The sequence below is a fragment of the Diorhabda carinulata genome, chromosome X (assembly GCF_026250575.1).
Source record: "Diorhabda carinulata isolate Delta chromosome X, icDioCari1.1, whole genome shotgun sequence".
In the NCBI taxonomy this organism is placed as follows: Eukaryota; Metazoa; Arthropoda; class Insecta; order Coleoptera; family Chrysomelidae; genus Diorhabda; species Diorhabda carinulata.
The window spans coordinates 45,006,773-45,025,264 of NC_079472.1; the positions used below are offsets into that span (position 1 = coordinate 45,006,773).

Sequence of the window (18,492 nt, forward strand, 5' to 3'; positions counted from 1 at the left end):
GGACGCACACATCACTGAGCAGGAGCAATGGAATGGTAACTCCAAAGCACCTATTTTGAATAATGGACCCACCGACAGCTCCAACTTGGCCGAAGCAAGCTTCTACGGAAGACACCACAAAATAAGCGAATCTTTTTCGCTTACGGAACACTACCGTCTTCCAAGCCGAGGTATTCTCAGTAATCTCAATTTTCTCAGACAGTAGAGCTGAAAAGATGTGCTGTAGGCGAGTCCTGAAGTGCAAGAGAGTCCTACAGAATCTGGTGAGTGATGACTGCAAGATCTAGCTGGTTTGTGAGTGCCACATCAAGTGGAGTACGATGGGCCTATCTGAATGCCTATGTGCTCATCGGCCCTTTGGCCACCCACAATTAACTATGAATTAGGCCAGTGTATTCCATCAGACTGATTTGACGTAAGATTTTTGATTTGACAACAATTTGTAATTTAATTATGGTACTATTTACATATTTAGCATTTTTTCACTATTTCCTAAACAAAGATGCTTTGAAATCCGCGGCATCGTGGGACCTTTTTGGATCCTCGGCCCCAGAGCCGCACCGAACTGCCTGGTGATATGTCTCCTTAATTAATAATTACCGAATAACATCTCTATAAAGCCAATCCACCTTTTCTACTCTCGTTTTAAACTAGTTTTCCAGCTAATCTTTAAAAAATTATCGAAAATATGGAATCATGTTTATTTGTCAGATTCAAAAATGCTATACATATTTAAATTCAATAAAACTTGTATGTCTAGTATGGAGCAACTATTCGGATATGGTAGAGGAGAGTCAGAGCCTGGTGAAACATTTCATTCTAAGTCAATGATCTGCAAGCTGTAGAGATAAGCTGTAAAAATGATGATCCCCAGTATCACAGCAAGAAAAGAAGACGCAATAGTTCCTTTGGATTGCGGTGTACATGGTACCTGAATATACAAATGCTACGTAACTAGGATATTTTAAGATATTGACAAAGCTCTATTTCATATTGAGTTTAGTAAATATAGCAGAAAAAATATCTACATCAATATTCACTATTGTTTCCAAAATACTTCATTATGTTTTCCATTATAATTCTACAACCCTGTAGACTTAGAAATTGGAATAATTAAAATTGTTTTTTTTTTAATTACTTTTCTCTTTATGAACTGAAATAAAAACTACACTTAGATATTAACTATGAAATAAAGCAAATGTTGAAGGACGTATTTTTATTTCATAAAAAAAATTAGATTAACTAAAGAAGTAAATGGATTTCAATACTTGGTTTATGTCAAAGTCGCCTCTTTTTGGGAGATGTCTTAAAATACGATTCAACTTCATTTTCGTCAAGTCTCCTACGGATCCGTCTCCACTAAATTCGCTAGAAATTATATTTTGCATGAAATAATAGCCAAAAATATATTTCATAATCATTACCTTTGATCATAGCTAAACTTGTTCCATAAAAATTTGGATAGATCTTCTAATATGGGTTCAGAATGTAAAGCGACAAATTGTTCCCTACATATCTGAAATATGAAACAGATTTTTATCATTATTGTTAACCCTCAAAAATCACAGCTTCCGCCATAAAGCAGTGAAAAAAATAGAAGGAAAAAGAACACTTATATGACTTGCTTAGACAAATTTGAAAAAGAAAACTGAACTGTAGTTGATTTAATAGTGTAAATCATAATTATTTTAAGACATTCGAACTTAACAATTTCACCTACCTTAAAACTCTGAAAGCTTACTTGATTTATGATAAGGCTTTCAAGGACATAAAATAAAAGATTATATTCTTAAGAAGTATTTCACTAAAATTGACTGTAGAACGTATAATAACTATGTGAGATACACGGATCTCTGATTATTTTAAAAAACATGGAAAATAGTCAATAGATTGATACAGAACATTTTAAAAAATATAAAAATCGAATAGCGGAATATGCTTAACACACAATTGGAGAAGAGATAATAACTTTATACTTATGGAGTAGAAGAATGGGAAGTAGCCAATGGAGAAACTATAAGTACAGGCAAATTCCTCAAACGGGGGTAACTAAAGAAATATTTGTTCTACGTTTGACTTTAACGAACTACTTATATACATTTAACTTAGCGTTCCTACTAACTAGTGTATAAGTAAAGCTATGTTAATATACCCTATGTTAATAGACCCTACAAATAGGTGAACTTGTACTTATGTGTAGGCTTTATTTCAAGCTTGGGCTTCCAGACTTGTCTATAAAATTTATGAATGTATCTGAATTTTAATGTAAATATTCGTTCTATCTCTCCAGATACATATTGAATATTTAACCATGATAACTCACCTTGTTCATGATGTGTACAGTAGATGGATGAGTCCAATAACAGTCGTGAACGGAAACAAATGTGATGCCAGCTCTTTCACAGTTAAGAGATGTTAACATCATATGACTAGAATCCAATGAATGAATAAAATTTGGTGGGAATGCGTTTTTTTGTTTCATCACATTTGGTTTTCTACAAATAAATTATTTTTGAATAAAATTCATTTCGAAAGTATATAACTTTTAACTACTATCAGAGCAATCTAAATATAAAAGTGCCTAAGTTGTGAGGGATATTTTTGAAGAAACTCCATCTTGTGAGTCTGAAGTTGGCTAGCAATGTTATAAAGGGACAAGGTACTTTTAAGAAATATTACTTGTATTAATTCCACCCTCTCTTATTGGTTCAATCAAATCAATATCTATAGTTACAAAAGAAAATGAAAAAAATGCCAAAGTTGTGGAAAAATGTATTTTTAATTAAAGTTGCTGCTGAATAAATTGTCAGTCAGAGGTATCTATTGTAAGAGATTCATAAGGTAAGTGAATTGATTTATAATATAAATTCCTATAGCAAATACCATTTGTATTGAAACTAAACATTTTTTATTGTTACCACACATGAATCCTCTTTAGAAACATTCTCTGACATAAATGTGGGGTGCTGGATTAATTACAAAGTCTTATATAAATATTACACTCATGATACAAAGTCATGTGCAAGTGATTTCAAGTTTTTAATACAGGAATCTATGATGAAAACCAATCACATTAGATATAACATGTTTATGAACACTAGAAAAGCATTGGAAAAATTGAAGAGATATTAAATGAGATCAAATGATAGATTGTAAGGAAACCATTAATTTACTAATATTTTTTTAATTTTTAGTCCGACTTCTATTAGAGAATTTTTGTCATAAGACACATATAGTCTTCGGCCATCTTTAATGTTTACAGTTTAGTAGTCATAGTTTAAATTACTAACTTACTCATATTTATCCATAATGTAAGATTCATAAGTGGGTCCTGATGGTGCTTTTCTATACTTAAAGTATGGTTGAACAATCGGTAAACCTAAAGGTGTTATCCATTCCACATGCTGAGATCCAACAGATGATATTAACCTTGCACATTCGGTGAACCAGTCTTGAATTTCTCTTGTTGATGTGAACATTGTTCGCAACGATTCAAAAGTTCTACCTAAAAACCGTGTACTATTAAAATATTATACAATAATATGAGCAGATGATTTGTTCTAGTTAGTAAGTATTAATAAAAAAGAAGATAATTTTATAAAAACTGCGTTAACGATGGATAGTAACAAAAACATGTTTGGTATTATTAATCATATTAATGGAAAACTCGTTGTTAATAACAAAAAATTTGATGATATTACAATAGAAAAAATGCAAAAAAAGCCAGAGTCACAAAAAGAGGAGAAAGGAGCAGAAATGAGATTTTGGAAGATAACAATAGATGAACAAGAAATAAAATTTGAAATTAGAGAGAAACCTTCAAAGAAAGTTTACTAACAATGAACAGACAGATGAATGAATAGAATAGATTGGATGTGCTAGAATTTAGCATATACAGGCTAAAAGAGAAAAAGATGTTTCTGAAGTCACTGAAAATATTATGTTCATCTGTATACTTTAAACCTTGAAAGATATTAGAAGCTAAGCATTCCTACTAACTAGTAAGATATGAAGATGCTGCCCAAACAGACTCCTTCGGGAATTCATCAATATCTTTAAGTTGTCGAGCAATTTGCAATCTAGCTCCAAATCGAGTCACACCATATACTGTCGTCATAATAGTTTGTTTTATCACTTTCCTTTTGATAAAACCTTCTAGAACTTTAGCAATCTGAAACATATTATTTTATATAAATAACAAAATTACTTTGAATTGACATCAAGCAAGATTGTATCATATATGAAATTGTTAATAAATAAAATATAATCTTACCTCAATTCCATTTGCTGCATCTTTAGCCCTTTGCTGCTCTACTAAAGTCACAACTGCACTATATACATCTTGTGGTTTCTCAGATGGAGCTAAATTGACACTAAAAGCTCCACCGCTATCTCGTCCCAAAGCTGCATAATGCTGCAAACCATTACAGCTTCCGTCTTGATGAATTGGAAAATGGCTCAAGAATTGCTCTGGGTTAGGAGATCGTAAGACTTTGGCAATTTCCATACAACAAGCAAGTGTTTGCCAAGGTTCATCCGATTCGGCCCACCATCTGTTACCAGTTAATGGTTTTTCGGCAGAATCCAATATTTTATCAATTATTTCATTGGCATATCTCAACCTACAAATGTTTTTATTAATCTCAAACTATTCTTAAAAGTAATGAGAAATCTAGATATACAAAACTATAATAAAAAATATTATGCAATTATTGTTTTCTGTCTCATTAAACACTCAGTAGCTTCTCAGAAATTATTGTTTGAAATTTAGGTGCTAAAAGATTCTTTACTCTCTATACCTTTCATTTACTGACTCATTTTTCTTTAACCCAGTCAAATTGATAAGGTGAATCTTCAACCAATTCAAACCATGAGGTCCAAGTGGCCGTGGTTCAGCAAAAACAAGCATAGACCTAGCCAAGTCAGAACCTAAATGATTCAAGTGTGGTGGAACTGGATAGACTCTACCTCTGAAATCCATGTTATGAGGTAGCCAAAAGATGGTATCGCGGAACTGAAAATAAAATAAACTGAATATTTTAAAAATAAAAAAGTCAGCTTCAATTTTCAATTAATCTTTTCCTTTTTGTTTCTAACATTTATGTGACTTGTGAGTTAAAAATTGCTCATACAGATTCATGGCTTCTCTATTAACATTGATTGTAATATCACTCAAACTTTATGTATACTATTTAAGAGTATTTGAAACTCACATGATTGGCCAAAGAGAGACGATATAAACAATCACACCACAATGAATACATTTCAGCCTTCTTTCTTCTATATTGCATTCTTTGTCTGAATAGCTGATATCTTTCAGATTTGTCAGTATCTGCACTGGGAAATGGTGGTGGTGTAAGTGACCAAGAGGGTTCAGGGACATCTAAAGTCGATGATCCTCCATTATTAAATACCTAAAAGATTTAAATCATTTAATTTATATTTTCAATGTTCTATAAGAAATGATAATATTAAAAGAAAATACAAATAAATACAAAATAAGCAAACTGAAAAATAGAAATGGAGCGAATATATGATACTGAAAGAAATATAAACTAAATAATATTAGGCAAAAAAATTTGAATATGGATATGTAGAAAATTCCTGACAATAAAAAAGCCAAGGGAACAAAATAAAGAGCGAAAAGGTATGGAAAGGGTTAGGTTAGGAAAATGGATACACTAAGTAATAGGAAAAAATATAAGAGAAAGACCAAGAATACAATACTATAGTTCTAACAAAAGGATAAAATACCAACAAAACATCTCATAACAGAAAGATGAGAAGATGGTAAATATATCTGAAAACTTAGAAATATTACATTTATGCGAGTGTGAATACGAAATTTTATGTTGTTTACTTTTAGCAATAGGGTAGAAGAAGTATCTGAGTTAATACACAATAATATGTCAACTGCAGCAATGCTCATTTGTTGAAAATATCTGTAATTCATAAATCATACCTCTAATATCACATCTAAAACTTTTTGATTAACTTTCCAGGGTACAGAAGCCAGTTGATTAAGAGCATCTAAACTAGGATATAGTTGCTGTTCTCCAACTTCTTTAAGTTTATCTCTCTGACTAGTAGCCTGTGTAGGTAATCTAATAACATCGCAAGGAGATATCAGATACCCTCCTACAATAAAACATAAAGTTAATGTATCTAAAATTTTGACATGATAGTATAAAAATTACAAGTATTTAGAAAGCTGTTAAAATAATTATTATCAACATTGCCGAGATTATTATTATTCAATTTCAATAATTCCCAATAGTTATAGGATATAAATACTAAATTAAAATTTAATATTATTCCTAAAGTTCATGGGAACTAAAAATTGTTTTAGTATAAATTCTCAATCCATTTTCAAATGATTGTTATCTCAAACTGTATATATAAACTGTATAAACATTTTTCCTTTAATCATGACTTGATTTAATTTGATTGATATAATATTCTACTGGGAAATGTATAAAATGAACTTTCACTCACCTATCTCTGTCGAGATCCATGGAATTGGTGGACAAACCATTGGCACTTCATTAGTTGGAAACGTCAAAGTTTCAGGATGGGACTGTCGATAAAGCTTACACAGAATAGGGTGAGGTTTCACTTCTTCTTTGATAATCCTACCTTGAGTTCTAAATATAGTATAAAATGCTGGTAAATAATTTTTATGTTTAGAGTTCTTTAGAACGTTTACATCAACTTTGAGGTCATACATAACAATATGATACAAAAATTTTCCTATGAAAGTTAAAATTGTAGGTACCCATTCTTGATGATTTGTTTCAAGTGTTGCACCTTGTTTTTTCAAACTATGATCAATCCATTGCCATGTTTGCCTAGAGTTTACAGTTACTTCTTCAACAGGCAACACATTTAAAGGTTTATGTGTCTTAGAATAATGATTGCAATAGGTTTTGTGGATATCAGTCACTTTATCTAATACTCCCTTTTTTTGTTTAGAAAGGATCTTATAACGAGCATATACTTTACTACCCAATTCTTTATACAACATATTAACTGTAGGACTGTATGTTTCTGATCCTTGAGCCATCTTTTTAGCTTCTTCAACAATTATTGCTATACAATCCTTCGCTGGAATAGATCTTATATATGGTTCCATGTTTATGGCACTTCTTTGTGCAGTTAAAGTAGCTAAATCTCTATTGAACGCTTTTAATGCTTCATTTTCCCACATTTTATAATGTTCTTCTAAAGAATTACGATTTCTCTGTATTTCTTCTGTTACTGGTCCTTTTTTTTCAATACTGCTAATCTGAAATATTGGAAAATGTCATATCAATAATTAATCAATAAAAAATTAGATGTCCCTCAGGGATGGATGAGAGTTACTTTCAAACTAGGGAAGTAAAAGTCAATCAACTCAAAAGTACAAAGTCAAAACAACAAATTTCAATTAAAATGAAAACTATATTTATCAAGTATTGTTATATTCCTATAGCTCATATGTGGTATGTTTGAAATCATACGGTTGTTTAATTAGTCAAATAATAAGCACTATTGAAAATAATCGGAATTTTTATGAAAAATAAGATGAGAGCCGTCAGGCTCTACTTTTATGGAATTTTTACATTGACCCACTTGGAATTATAACAATTTCTCAAATAACCCATCAATTCCAGATGTTGCCAAATAGAAGGTGAAAGATATTTTGAATATCTAACAAAATAACATATTAGTTGTGGCTTTATTTTTCATTTCTTTCATGCTTCCCTAACTTCCAAAACTAATAGACAGCAAAGTATAATTTTTCGTTGACAATTCAAAGTTAATAAGCAGATTACCAGAACATTTTTCTAAATAAAGACAGCACTCAGAATGGTCTATCAAATACTCTATTCAATTTCCACTTTATACTTATGCTCTAATTAAGTTTATTTTCATTGTACAATTAATTTAAAGCAGTAGAAGGATTTTAAAGTAGAAAAGATCCAAAAAAGTAAATATGTAAAACTTACTGTTACATATCCATATTTTTCCATTTCAATTTGTTTTTCTACACATTCCATAAGTGAAGCCTCTTTAAACAACCCCTTGCTAGAATCACTGGTTAACACAAATGGTTTTTGTTGATCAGAATGATTTAACCCATTTACTAAGTGGTTATTATAGGTTACTTGAGGTTCCTGATATTGAGGTTCATAGTTTGGTGTGAAGCAACGGATTGCATTCAAAACAAGTTCCCTTTCTTTATTTAAAAAAATTCCTTTATTCATTATCATATCAAATGTAATTCCTTGGGTTTGAGCTTCTTCTGCAAATTTTTTTATCTCCTCCAAATAATTGTTGACATTGTCTCTTCCTAAACATTGGAATATTGCTACATAAGTTTGAATATTTCTGTCAATATGATCTTCTTGCATGATAGCCAGTACTTCTCGAACTTTTGGTAAATCACCCTTATCAGCAAATCCTTTCAGAAGGACATTATAAACATTTTTACTTTGTATTGGAACATATTGCTTCCTCCCCATTCTTTTAGCTTGAAATCTATGAAACTGTAAAGCATTCAATCCTCTTTGAGGATTTTTTAAACTGGAACATACTTCTATATATGCAGCAATTGTTTTTGTTATAATTTCTTTTCTACGTTTACGGTCTATACTAGCCTTTACAATGGGTTTGTCTGGTGGATCTTTAATTTCGTCAACTTCTGATATTTGCTCATCTATTACTTCTGGCTGAAATGTATTTACTACTTTGATACTAAAACAAAAAAGTGTTGATTAAACATTGGCATTATAATATAATAATATTTTATTTCATTATGAAAGCAATTTATAGGTTTTTGCATGTGATAATTCAAAGCAAAATAAATTGGAATACCTGTCAAGATCTGCCTCGTGCTCTTCACTGGGTTCAACTCCATTAACTTCAGTTATCAATTCATTAGTAGGTAAAAAGAATGATACTTTGGAATTATTTAGCTCAGTATTATGTTCAATTCCTGATTCATTTCTTAGCTTATCTCTTAAAATATTCATATAAGTAGGAGTATTAAAAATGATTTCTTTGGGTACTTCCAAAACAACTGTTTTTTCAATTTTATTGGAACTTGAAGTGATATCTGAAGAGCTTATATTAGATGATGGAAAATTTTCAATGATATTTAAATTATTGTAAGTATACTCATTTACTGTAGTTACCACAGAATTCTCAGAAATTTCTTTAAGTTTATATAGTTCACTCAAATTCAAATTTGTACTAGCTAGTAATTCCAAATCGCTAAAAGTGAGTTTTTTTATATTCGCTCTGCGTTGACATAACGAATTTTCTGAAACTGAAATAATAATACTATGTTCAACAATTATTCTGTGAAATATATGCATTTAAAAAACTTATTACAAAGAAGTATTATTGAATTCAATTTTTATCAATATTCTATATATTTTCATTTTCTACATAATTTCATTCAATAATATATCAACACAAATTTTAATGAATGGGTAAATACAATTGCAAATGCTTTTATTCAAAAGAGATTAATTTACTTACCAACTAACAATTCGGCATATTCCTTTTTACATCTTTTTCTGGGTTTCTTATACTTTAAACTTGGATGAGCTACAGTCGAATTATAAATAAATGAGCCTGAAAATGAGTGTTTCTTTAGTAATAAATAAGATATATTTAGCACGTGCCTCACCTCTACAAATATCATTTATTTTACATAAGAGGCAACTTTTTCCGTTATTATTATGTGTGCTGAATGATTCTCGAGAATATTTATAAAAATTCGATCCTGGACCTTTGATTAATCTATGCATATTTTTAATGTTTTTTATCTTAAAGATATTTGGATAAATTTGAAATCTTTAAAAGTATTTTTAACCTAATTCATTCTGCACGCCTAACCAAAACAAAGTGATAGTTATCACATAATAGGTGTCAAATACACTTTATCAACAGGGACACCAGTTTGGCGCTTTTGAGTGGATTGTGTAAAATTCTCATCGCTGCCAAAATATGTACAAGCTAAATTTAATAGTTCATATAAATATATGATAAGTAATTGCATTGAAAAATTATTATTTTTATGTAAAAGTATAAAGAGGTATTCAAGTGGGCATCTATTTTTTATCAAAAGTTTACTATTAACAATCTTAACTAAATTTATCGCGCACATAATATACTAATTGTCAGTGAAGTGTTGTTAACGAACGTTTCTTAAGCGAGCAAACATGTGGTTGATTAGGGAACAAACTTATTGAACAATATAAAAATTGATAAAAATGATGTCAGATTAGAACTATCGAAAATGTGATTATTGTTTGTGATTGTGATAAAATAATAAAAATATATAACTTACTTATCCTATCTTCAACATTTTATTTATGTGTTTGAGGTATTAATATTTTCAAGATACACTTTTAGGATAGTTGAATAAATTCGTTCGGTATTTTGGGATCATGGATGCACCTAAGACTTCTGATATTGTACTCTTATCAGGAAACTCTCATCCAGAATTAGCAAATTTAATTCACAAGAGACTAGGAGTAAAATCAAGCGGATGTGCTGTTTATCATAAATCAAATCGCGAATCGATGGTCCAAATTAACGATTCTATTAGAGGGAAGGAAGTCTACATTATCCAAACTGGTGCAAAGTAAGATCATGAACCATACAAAGTTAGTCATTGTAAAGAGTATGAACTACGCTAGTTTAATAGTTTTTGTTATTTGATATCAACAACAAAAAAAGAAAATTGAATCTATAACTGAAAATATGTGGACTTTTTTTTATTTCAAAATCTAATATTAGAAATATTAATAACACATTGATTTCTATTTCATCATTAGCAATAAAAACATAACTAATAACAATATTTTCTTGTCTAATTACCTAAACTTTCAAGTGCCTTACTTACTTACAATATACCTTATATAACATGAAAATTCATCCATTCTTTTTGATAAATTTGTTTATATCCATATTATTTTAGGGATGTTAACAATAATATTATGGAACTATTGATAATGGCTTATGCTTGTAAAACTTCATCAGCAAAATCCATTGTTGGTGTTATACCTTATCTTCCTTATAGCAAGCAATGCAAAATGCGTAAACGAGGCAGCATTGTCACAAAACTATTAGCACAAATGATGTGCAATTCAGGATTAACGCATATCATAACAATGGACCTGCACCAAAAAGAAATACAAGGATTTTTTGATTGCCCTGTTGACAATTTAAGAGCTAGCCCTTTCCTCCTTCAATATATTCAAGAAAGTGTAAGTATGATAATATAATTATATAATAAAAAGGTGACCTGTGCAAATTTATGTTTGAAAATATATCTGAAACTTAATTTGGATTTATTTTCTTTATTCATTCCAGAACTTCAGTTTTAATTTCATAAAATTGGAAATATTACGATTAAATGCTTGAATTGTACTTACAGATTAATTCAAAGTGGCATTAACAAATATTTAAACATGAAGATTCCAGATTATCGTAATTCAGTAATAGTTGCAAGAAATCCTGCAGCAACAAACAAAGCTACTTCTTATGCAGAACGTCTTCGACTTGGTATTGCAGTTATTCATGGAGAACAAAAACAGTCTGATTCAGATGAGATAGATGGAAGATATTCCCCTCCAACCTTACCTAGATCACGTACCATGGATGCAGGTGTTGGTGTACCTGTACATATTGCTAAGGAAAAACCTCCAATTAATGTAGTTGGAGATGTGGGTGGACGCATTGCTATCATGGTGGTAAGTTTATTGAAAAAATCATAATTTTTCATTCAAATACCTATTTATATAAGTGTTTGATCTCTCACAATTGTGCTTCAATTAAAAAACATTTTTGTAATCCATACATTTTGATTGGTAAAAATAATCAAAAAATGATTATTGAAGAAATTATCAAATTTATTTTTGTTCATAACTTCCCTATAATTCACAGCCTTAAAGCTAAATTTGTAATTTTATTTGTCAATTAATCATAATCAATAAATTGGTACGAGTGATAATAAAATAAAAAAGAGGATATCTTGGTAAAAAATAATGAAAAAATTCCAATATTGAAGACCTAGTATTTAATTAATATGAGGGAGTATTAATGAAAATGTTCTTTTTAGGATGATTTAATAGATGATGTCCAGTCTTTCGTCGCAGCTGCTGAAGTCCTAAAAGAACGTGGAGCTTATAAAATTTACGTTATGGCTACACATGGATTACTTTCATCTGATGCTCCTCGTTTAATTGATGATTCACCTATAGATGAAGTAAGTGATAAATCTTCACCCGCTTACAGTTTAAACCTATAAACTAATTTAATATAAAAATTTTATATTTAGAATTATTGAAAGTAAAATATATTTAGTACTCTTTAATCATAAAATGAAGCAACTTAAAATAAAAGTACATTTTTCCTTATTTTGAAGTATGAGTTGTTTGAGGTTCAATGTTATTAAAAATTTATCAAAGTATTGAGCATGTGGAATTCAGAGTTGCAATACTGGTTACAAAAATATCTCATCCTTCAACCTTTGTAATGGAGCAAGAATGAGTGCTACTGTTTCAATGCTCACCAGTTCGTGGCACTAGTGGTGAGGTCTTAAAGTACAGATGCCAACATTTGTTATTACAGAAGTAAAAATAGAGTTTATATAAATAATTTCCTGTCAACATATAAAACTGTGATTGAACAAAATATTGAATTTTCTGGAGTGTTGCGCAGTTCCATTTTGTTTGGAAGAAGGAGGGCACAAAAAACTTTCATAACTGTGGAAAACACTGAACAACGATGATTATGTGTATGTATGTATTAACACGCACCTATAAAAGATTAATTGAAAAAAAAAAAAGAATAATAATTTAAAATAATTTGATTTTAGAAAGCACTATAACCATAAAATACTTTCACATTTAGTGAACATTTCTATCCGCAATTTCACAAATAGTTTGGTATTTGTTATATGGTAACCCAATTAGTAAAGAAATCCAGATCCATAAAATGGACAACTCCCAAAAAAGGAGTGAGACAGCTACTGTAAGTGGAGTCGCTCCGCACAACCCCTAGAGAGTTAGTTTAACTATCTCCAGTGGAGGCGCTCCGCAATCCCAAAAGGTTGGATATATTTCATGTAATTCGAAATTCAATTTTTTCCATGTTTTTTGTTTTTTTTTGACGATTCCCGTCAATTGGCGGGCTTAAATTTTAAGGCAAGTTGTCTGGTTTTACAAATGTTGAGCAGATTATTCAAATAAGTTTTAAAATATAGAGAATTTCTAATTATTAGACAAATAATTACTATCTGTGCTGACTTAGGTCAAAGTTGCTGAACTAGAAATTTAATTCATGTTATACATTATTCTGGGACGTATTTTCTACCTAAAGAAAAATTTCAAAAATTTGACGTGACCCAGATGAACATAACTTTGTAGATTTTGGGTTTATATATTAATTTTTTTGTTTGTCTCTGTTTTTATTATTTTTAAATAGTTAGGCTCATTTGTTATTTATTTATTCTTTTATCATTGCAATATAATTGTTACGTTAGATCTACAATTTCGATAATTAGGAAATTAGAGAGTATCTCATCCAGGCGTTTGTATGCCATGGCGATCCACAGCATCTTCGCTTTCAGTTTGGTACTAATTGTTACAGTTACCTGAAGAACCAACCACTTAAAATATGTTATAATAAATTTTATATTGCAAAATATTCATAACAGCAATTATTTATTTAATAAATAAACATGCATTAAAGTCCCCAAGAAAACACTATCATTTCAGTAACCTCACTGTTGAATATCCCGCAAATCACTTTAAATTCGAATATTTTCAATGTATTGAATTTTTTATTCCATTTGAATATTTTTATTTAATTTTTATAGGTGGTGGTCACCAATACCATACCGCATGAACTTCAAAAAATGCAGTGCCACAAGATAAAAACAGTGGATATCTCGATTTTACTATCAGAAGCTATTAGACGAATTCACAATAAAGAATCCATGTCATATTTATTCAAAAACGTCACTCTTGAAGACTAAGTTTCTAAAATTGTGAAACATAACTTATAGTCTTTAATTTTTATCAAGTGTCCTGTACAAAATCAGGCACTATTGCAAATGGTCATAAATTTGCAAAAGTTGAAGTTTGTTTTTGGAAAATATTTTATTGAAAACAACTTGATAAATTTGATTTTCACAATTAAAGGGTTTAAGTGGCTATTTTGATGACCGCACTTTTTACAATGTTTTTACTTTATTTTAATCGATATCTTTATAGGTTTTGGAAATTTAAACATTAGGTTATCCGTCCAAATTTATTAAAATTTCATGTTATTGAAGCAATACATGTAAGATTCAAAATATATAAAAACTTGAGGTTTATATGTCCAATTATATTTTATCATTATTTAGCACACTTAGACAAATTGACAACTTTGTAAATCTACTAGTTTAATTTCTAGAGGGTTTTTTACTAGAATCAGGGCTATATTTCTTTATATTTATTCAATAACTGCTTCTGTCTATTTGTTGACCACAATAACTGATACTATCATAGTTATTTTAGATATTCACTTTTTAGTTTTACTGTTAAATAGTGTATTTTCTTGAATTAATGTTCTTGATTTTAGATGATCTAACTTTTGTATCTATCAAACTATTTTTTTGACATTAATAACCTTGGTATCTAAATCAATTGATTAAATGAATATCAAAATACAATCTACATCAATCATCAGATATTTTGTCTTTAATTGTAAATATTCTTAATACACACAAGCAAAAGTAAAATTATAACATAGTTGAAATTGCTTAGGTATTTTTATCAATTATAGAATTTTCCATTTTTATGTATATGAACCATTACTAAGAATTCTCGTCTTTGTATTTGAATCTATTTCCAGAATTTTTAAATTTTTATACTCATGTATGTGTGTTTTTCCTATGACTGTTTTTTTTATTTATTTGATCTATTTTCGAAATATGTCTCCTATACAAACAGCTTTACAATTATAAAACAAAAATATTCTCTATAAAAAAATATTTATTAAAATAGACCTAAAATCGAAGAACATTCATTAAAAACTAGATGAATATTATATTTTGAACATAATTGTGCTTTGATACCAAAATTATATTTATCATGTTTGTATATTGTTTTACGCAGTACTTCACCAGCAACAGTACCAAACGTACTTATTGTACTAGATGATATGTACATTTACAATATTTTTATGACTGTACTATAAACAATAACAATAGGATATAAATAAATTAACATTCTATACCATACATTTATATTTGTCCAAGATTAAATAAGATTCCTCTGAGCACTGAGTTTCATTTTCAAACCTTTGAGTTTCTTGTAGTTATTAAGTAATTTGCAAAATTTCTGGAATGTAAATTAGACGTGAAATATTTGAAAATTAGATCATGTACAAAGAAAGTTTAAAACAGGTCAGGTTTTTAACTGACTAAATACAAACAGATCACTTTAACTAAGACCTTAAATACGATTTCTTCAATTGTGTCACATGTTGTAACTGTCAAACATTGTTATAACCAAAAATTATTTTATTTTGAAAATATCCTTTTTAGTTAGATACTCCATACTTAACTAAGGTGGAATTTCTGGAACCGTTGGCGATAGTCATACTGAATAGGAGTCGTCCATAAATCTCGTGATGGCTGTGAAGGAGGGGAAGGTTGCATACAAACATCCTGGTCGATCACATGAGAGAGGAAGGGGGATTAGCAAACTAATCTCGTGATATTTCATATTATTATATTTGCAATATTTTTATCCAAATAGGAGAATTTCACAGCGTTGCGGAATCAGATCTCTACTGAAAATTTTACTGTATTACTGGCTAATGAATATTTTTTTAAATAATTTTGCATAATATGTTTAACGATAGAATATTTATTTACTTATTATGTAATAATAAAGAACCTCATTCTAAAGAATTCATTATTCTTTATCATTATCGTTAAGAAAACGTTTTGAGGTTTAATTGTGTTATTATTTTAAGGTATTAATTATAAAACATGAAATATCACGTGTTACTTAAGGGAGGAGGAGGGTATCACAAAAAATTCTGCTCAATCACGTGAGGAGGTAGGGGGTTCAAAAATGCTTCAAAATCCATCACGAGATTTATGGACGGCCCCATACACTGTTTACACCAACACTCACAATTGCACTGTCTGACGCGCGTTTCGAAAGTTATCATCTTTAGAAACTGAAGGTAAACTGGTTGGTTATTGAAATGTGCGTCAGATAGTGTAATTTTCAGTGTTGGTGTAGTGCTGGCATAAACAGTGTATTCAGTACTCCATACTTGATAAATATGCATAAACATGGATGTCGAATTCAACTTTTCTTGAATATATACTTAAGGCATTTTGACTTAACTATACATTTATCAATTTGAATTATTCATATATGCAATTAATAAAAAATAATTTTATTTTGTAGCTCAGACAACTCTGATGTATAAATTAGTAGAACCCTTTCACATAAATATGAAAATACAATCTATATATTAATATACGTTACAGAAGCATTTATCATTTCAAATTATTTATACATGCAATTAATTAAAAATAAGTTTATTGTGTAGAAACCATTTCCAAAAATTCTTTTTTTTTTGTATCTGACTCTGTTTTTATAATTCAATGTATGTTTTTTGCTATTTCCTTCTTATTAATGACTTAATCTATTTTGTAAATAATGAGATATCTGTCCTATATAACCAGCATGACAATTATCACAAAGAATCTCAAATATAATATTTCTACTTGTATTTTTTGGTTTTAAATTACTGAAATAATTTGATAAAGTATTATGTCCTAAAGTAAAGTAAAGAGTAAAAAGAAAAGATACGGTTTTAACTTCGGTAAACTGCCTAGAGTTTCTCAGTACGAAACCGATGTTTCTAAAAGCTCCACCAATGATAATATTAATATGTTCAACAAAGTTTAAATGTAACACCAAAATCTATGAATGTTGTAGACGTTTTAAACACATCAGAAATGCTATAATTAGAATGGAAGAGGTTAAATTTTCTAGTGAAAGATAAGGTATTACACTTTGAAATGTTGAGAGGAAGTGCATTTTTATCACACCAATCACAAATTGTATCTATATCAGATTGAAGTATGTGGCAGTCATTAATGTTAGATTATCTGCATAAAGAAGAACATTAGAATTTAATCCCAAGACAATATCATTTATAAATATTAAAAATAATATTGGCCCAAGTACAGAGCCCCGTGGCACTCCAGAAGATGCTTTAATTTCTATGGAGTTAAAATCATGGTAAGTAACTGTAAGTTTTCTATCTGTGAGGTATAGAATCAGTTAAACCAAAATTGGATAGCTAAGTCAGAAGAATGCTATGATCGAAGCGATCAAAAGCTTTGGAAAAATCTGTATAGATGACATTAACCTGACCACTCTGTACAATTGTGCTGACGTAAACTGCATTAAGTCCATTAAATTCGAGACCGTAAATCTACCAAGATAAAAACCATGCAGTTCATCACATATGGATAGTTTCACGTGGTGAGAAACAACTTCGTAAAGTAGAGTTTCAAATGCATTAGAAAAGTTGGGAATAATTGTGATGGGTCGATAGTTCTCAATAGCAACCTTATATTTTTTAAAAATAGGATTAATTCAACCAGTTTTCCATATCGATGGAAATTTACTAAATTTTAACAAGAGATTAAAAAGATACAGGCGCAAAGTCTCGTTATACAAAGGCTGGTAGCCGATCGAGACCAGATATTTAGTTTTAATTGTTTTGAGGCAAAATTAGGTATAGATGAGGCAATATATCCTGACTAAAAATAATCAGCAAAAGCATTTACAATGTCATCTGGTTAAGAGGTTCGTTTTTATAGAACATGCTATTAGGTTAACTCCGCCTGCATGATCGCTGGGTGGACTGAGTAGCTTAGCGATTGTGTTGCCGGTACCAAGCCCGAGAAAAGAAGGAGGGTTGGTGGAACGGGTTAGCAGCCCATCCACCGTAAAACCGTATATAGCTCATAGCACAAATTTGCCTCGGAATAGGACTGATTTAGAGACGACGACCCATGCGAGAAAAAGGCTAACGAATTGGAGGAGGAGAGATGTTCTGCGATTTGCTACCTGGAATATAAAAACTTTTAACAACAAAGAGCAAGAAGTTATGATAGAACTAAAAGACCACCGCATCGATATCTGCGCCCTTCAATAAACCAAAAAAAAAAAGGGAAATGGACAACGAATATACGACGATTACATGGTAATATACAGTGGAGTCAGCAAGGACGAACATGCGAAAGAAGGAGTGACACTGGCAATACACAAGAAATATACAAACAGCATAGAAGAATGCCAATATACATCATCTCGCATACTAATCATTAAACTGCGAACAGAAACTCAATTATTAAATATAATATCGATATATGCACCCGAAGATAATAAGCCAAAACAAGAGCGAGAA

At 30.0% G+C, this 18,492-nt stretch overlaps 2 protein-coding genes across 2 annotated transcripts; one reads left to right on the forward strand and one right to left on the reverse strand.

Annotated features, from left to right (window-relative positions):
* Positions 1–1,201: 1,201 nt before the first annotated feature.
* LOC130900408 (DNA-directed RNA polymerase, mitochondrial) lies at positions 1,202–9,960 on the reverse strand. The gene is made up of 14 exons (XM_057810998.1): positions 9,677–9,960; positions 9,526–9,621; positions 8,857–9,310; positions 7,989–8,736; positions 6,496–7,285; positions 5,963–6,138; positions 5,214–5,414; positions 4,800–5,014; positions 4,274–4,622; positions 4,000–4,171; positions 3,295–3,505; positions 2,324–2,495; positions 1,425–1,516; positions 1,202–1,368 (listed from the first exon to the last, which is right to left on the reverse strand). The coding sequence occupies exons 1-14, from the start codon at positions 9,795–9,797 to the stop codon at positions 1,239–1,241; spliced, it is 3,927 nt and encodes a 1,308-aa protein (XP_057666981.1). The 5' UTR covers positions 9,798–9,960; the 3' UTR covers positions 1,202–1,238.
* Positions 9,940–15,324, forward strand: LOC130900419 (phosphoribosyl pyrophosphate synthase-associated protein 2). Its single transcript, XM_057811033.1, has 5 exons — positions 9,940–10,636; positions 10,973–11,261; positions 11,472–11,747; positions 12,116–12,262; positions 13,877–15,324. The coding sequence occupies exons 1-5, from the start codon at positions 10,440–10,442 to the stop codon at positions 14,033–14,035; spliced, it is 1,068 nt and encodes a 355-aa protein (XP_057667016.1). The 5' UTR covers positions 9,940–10,439; the 3' UTR covers positions 14,036–15,324.
* Positions 15,325–18,492: the final 3,168 nt, after the last annotated feature.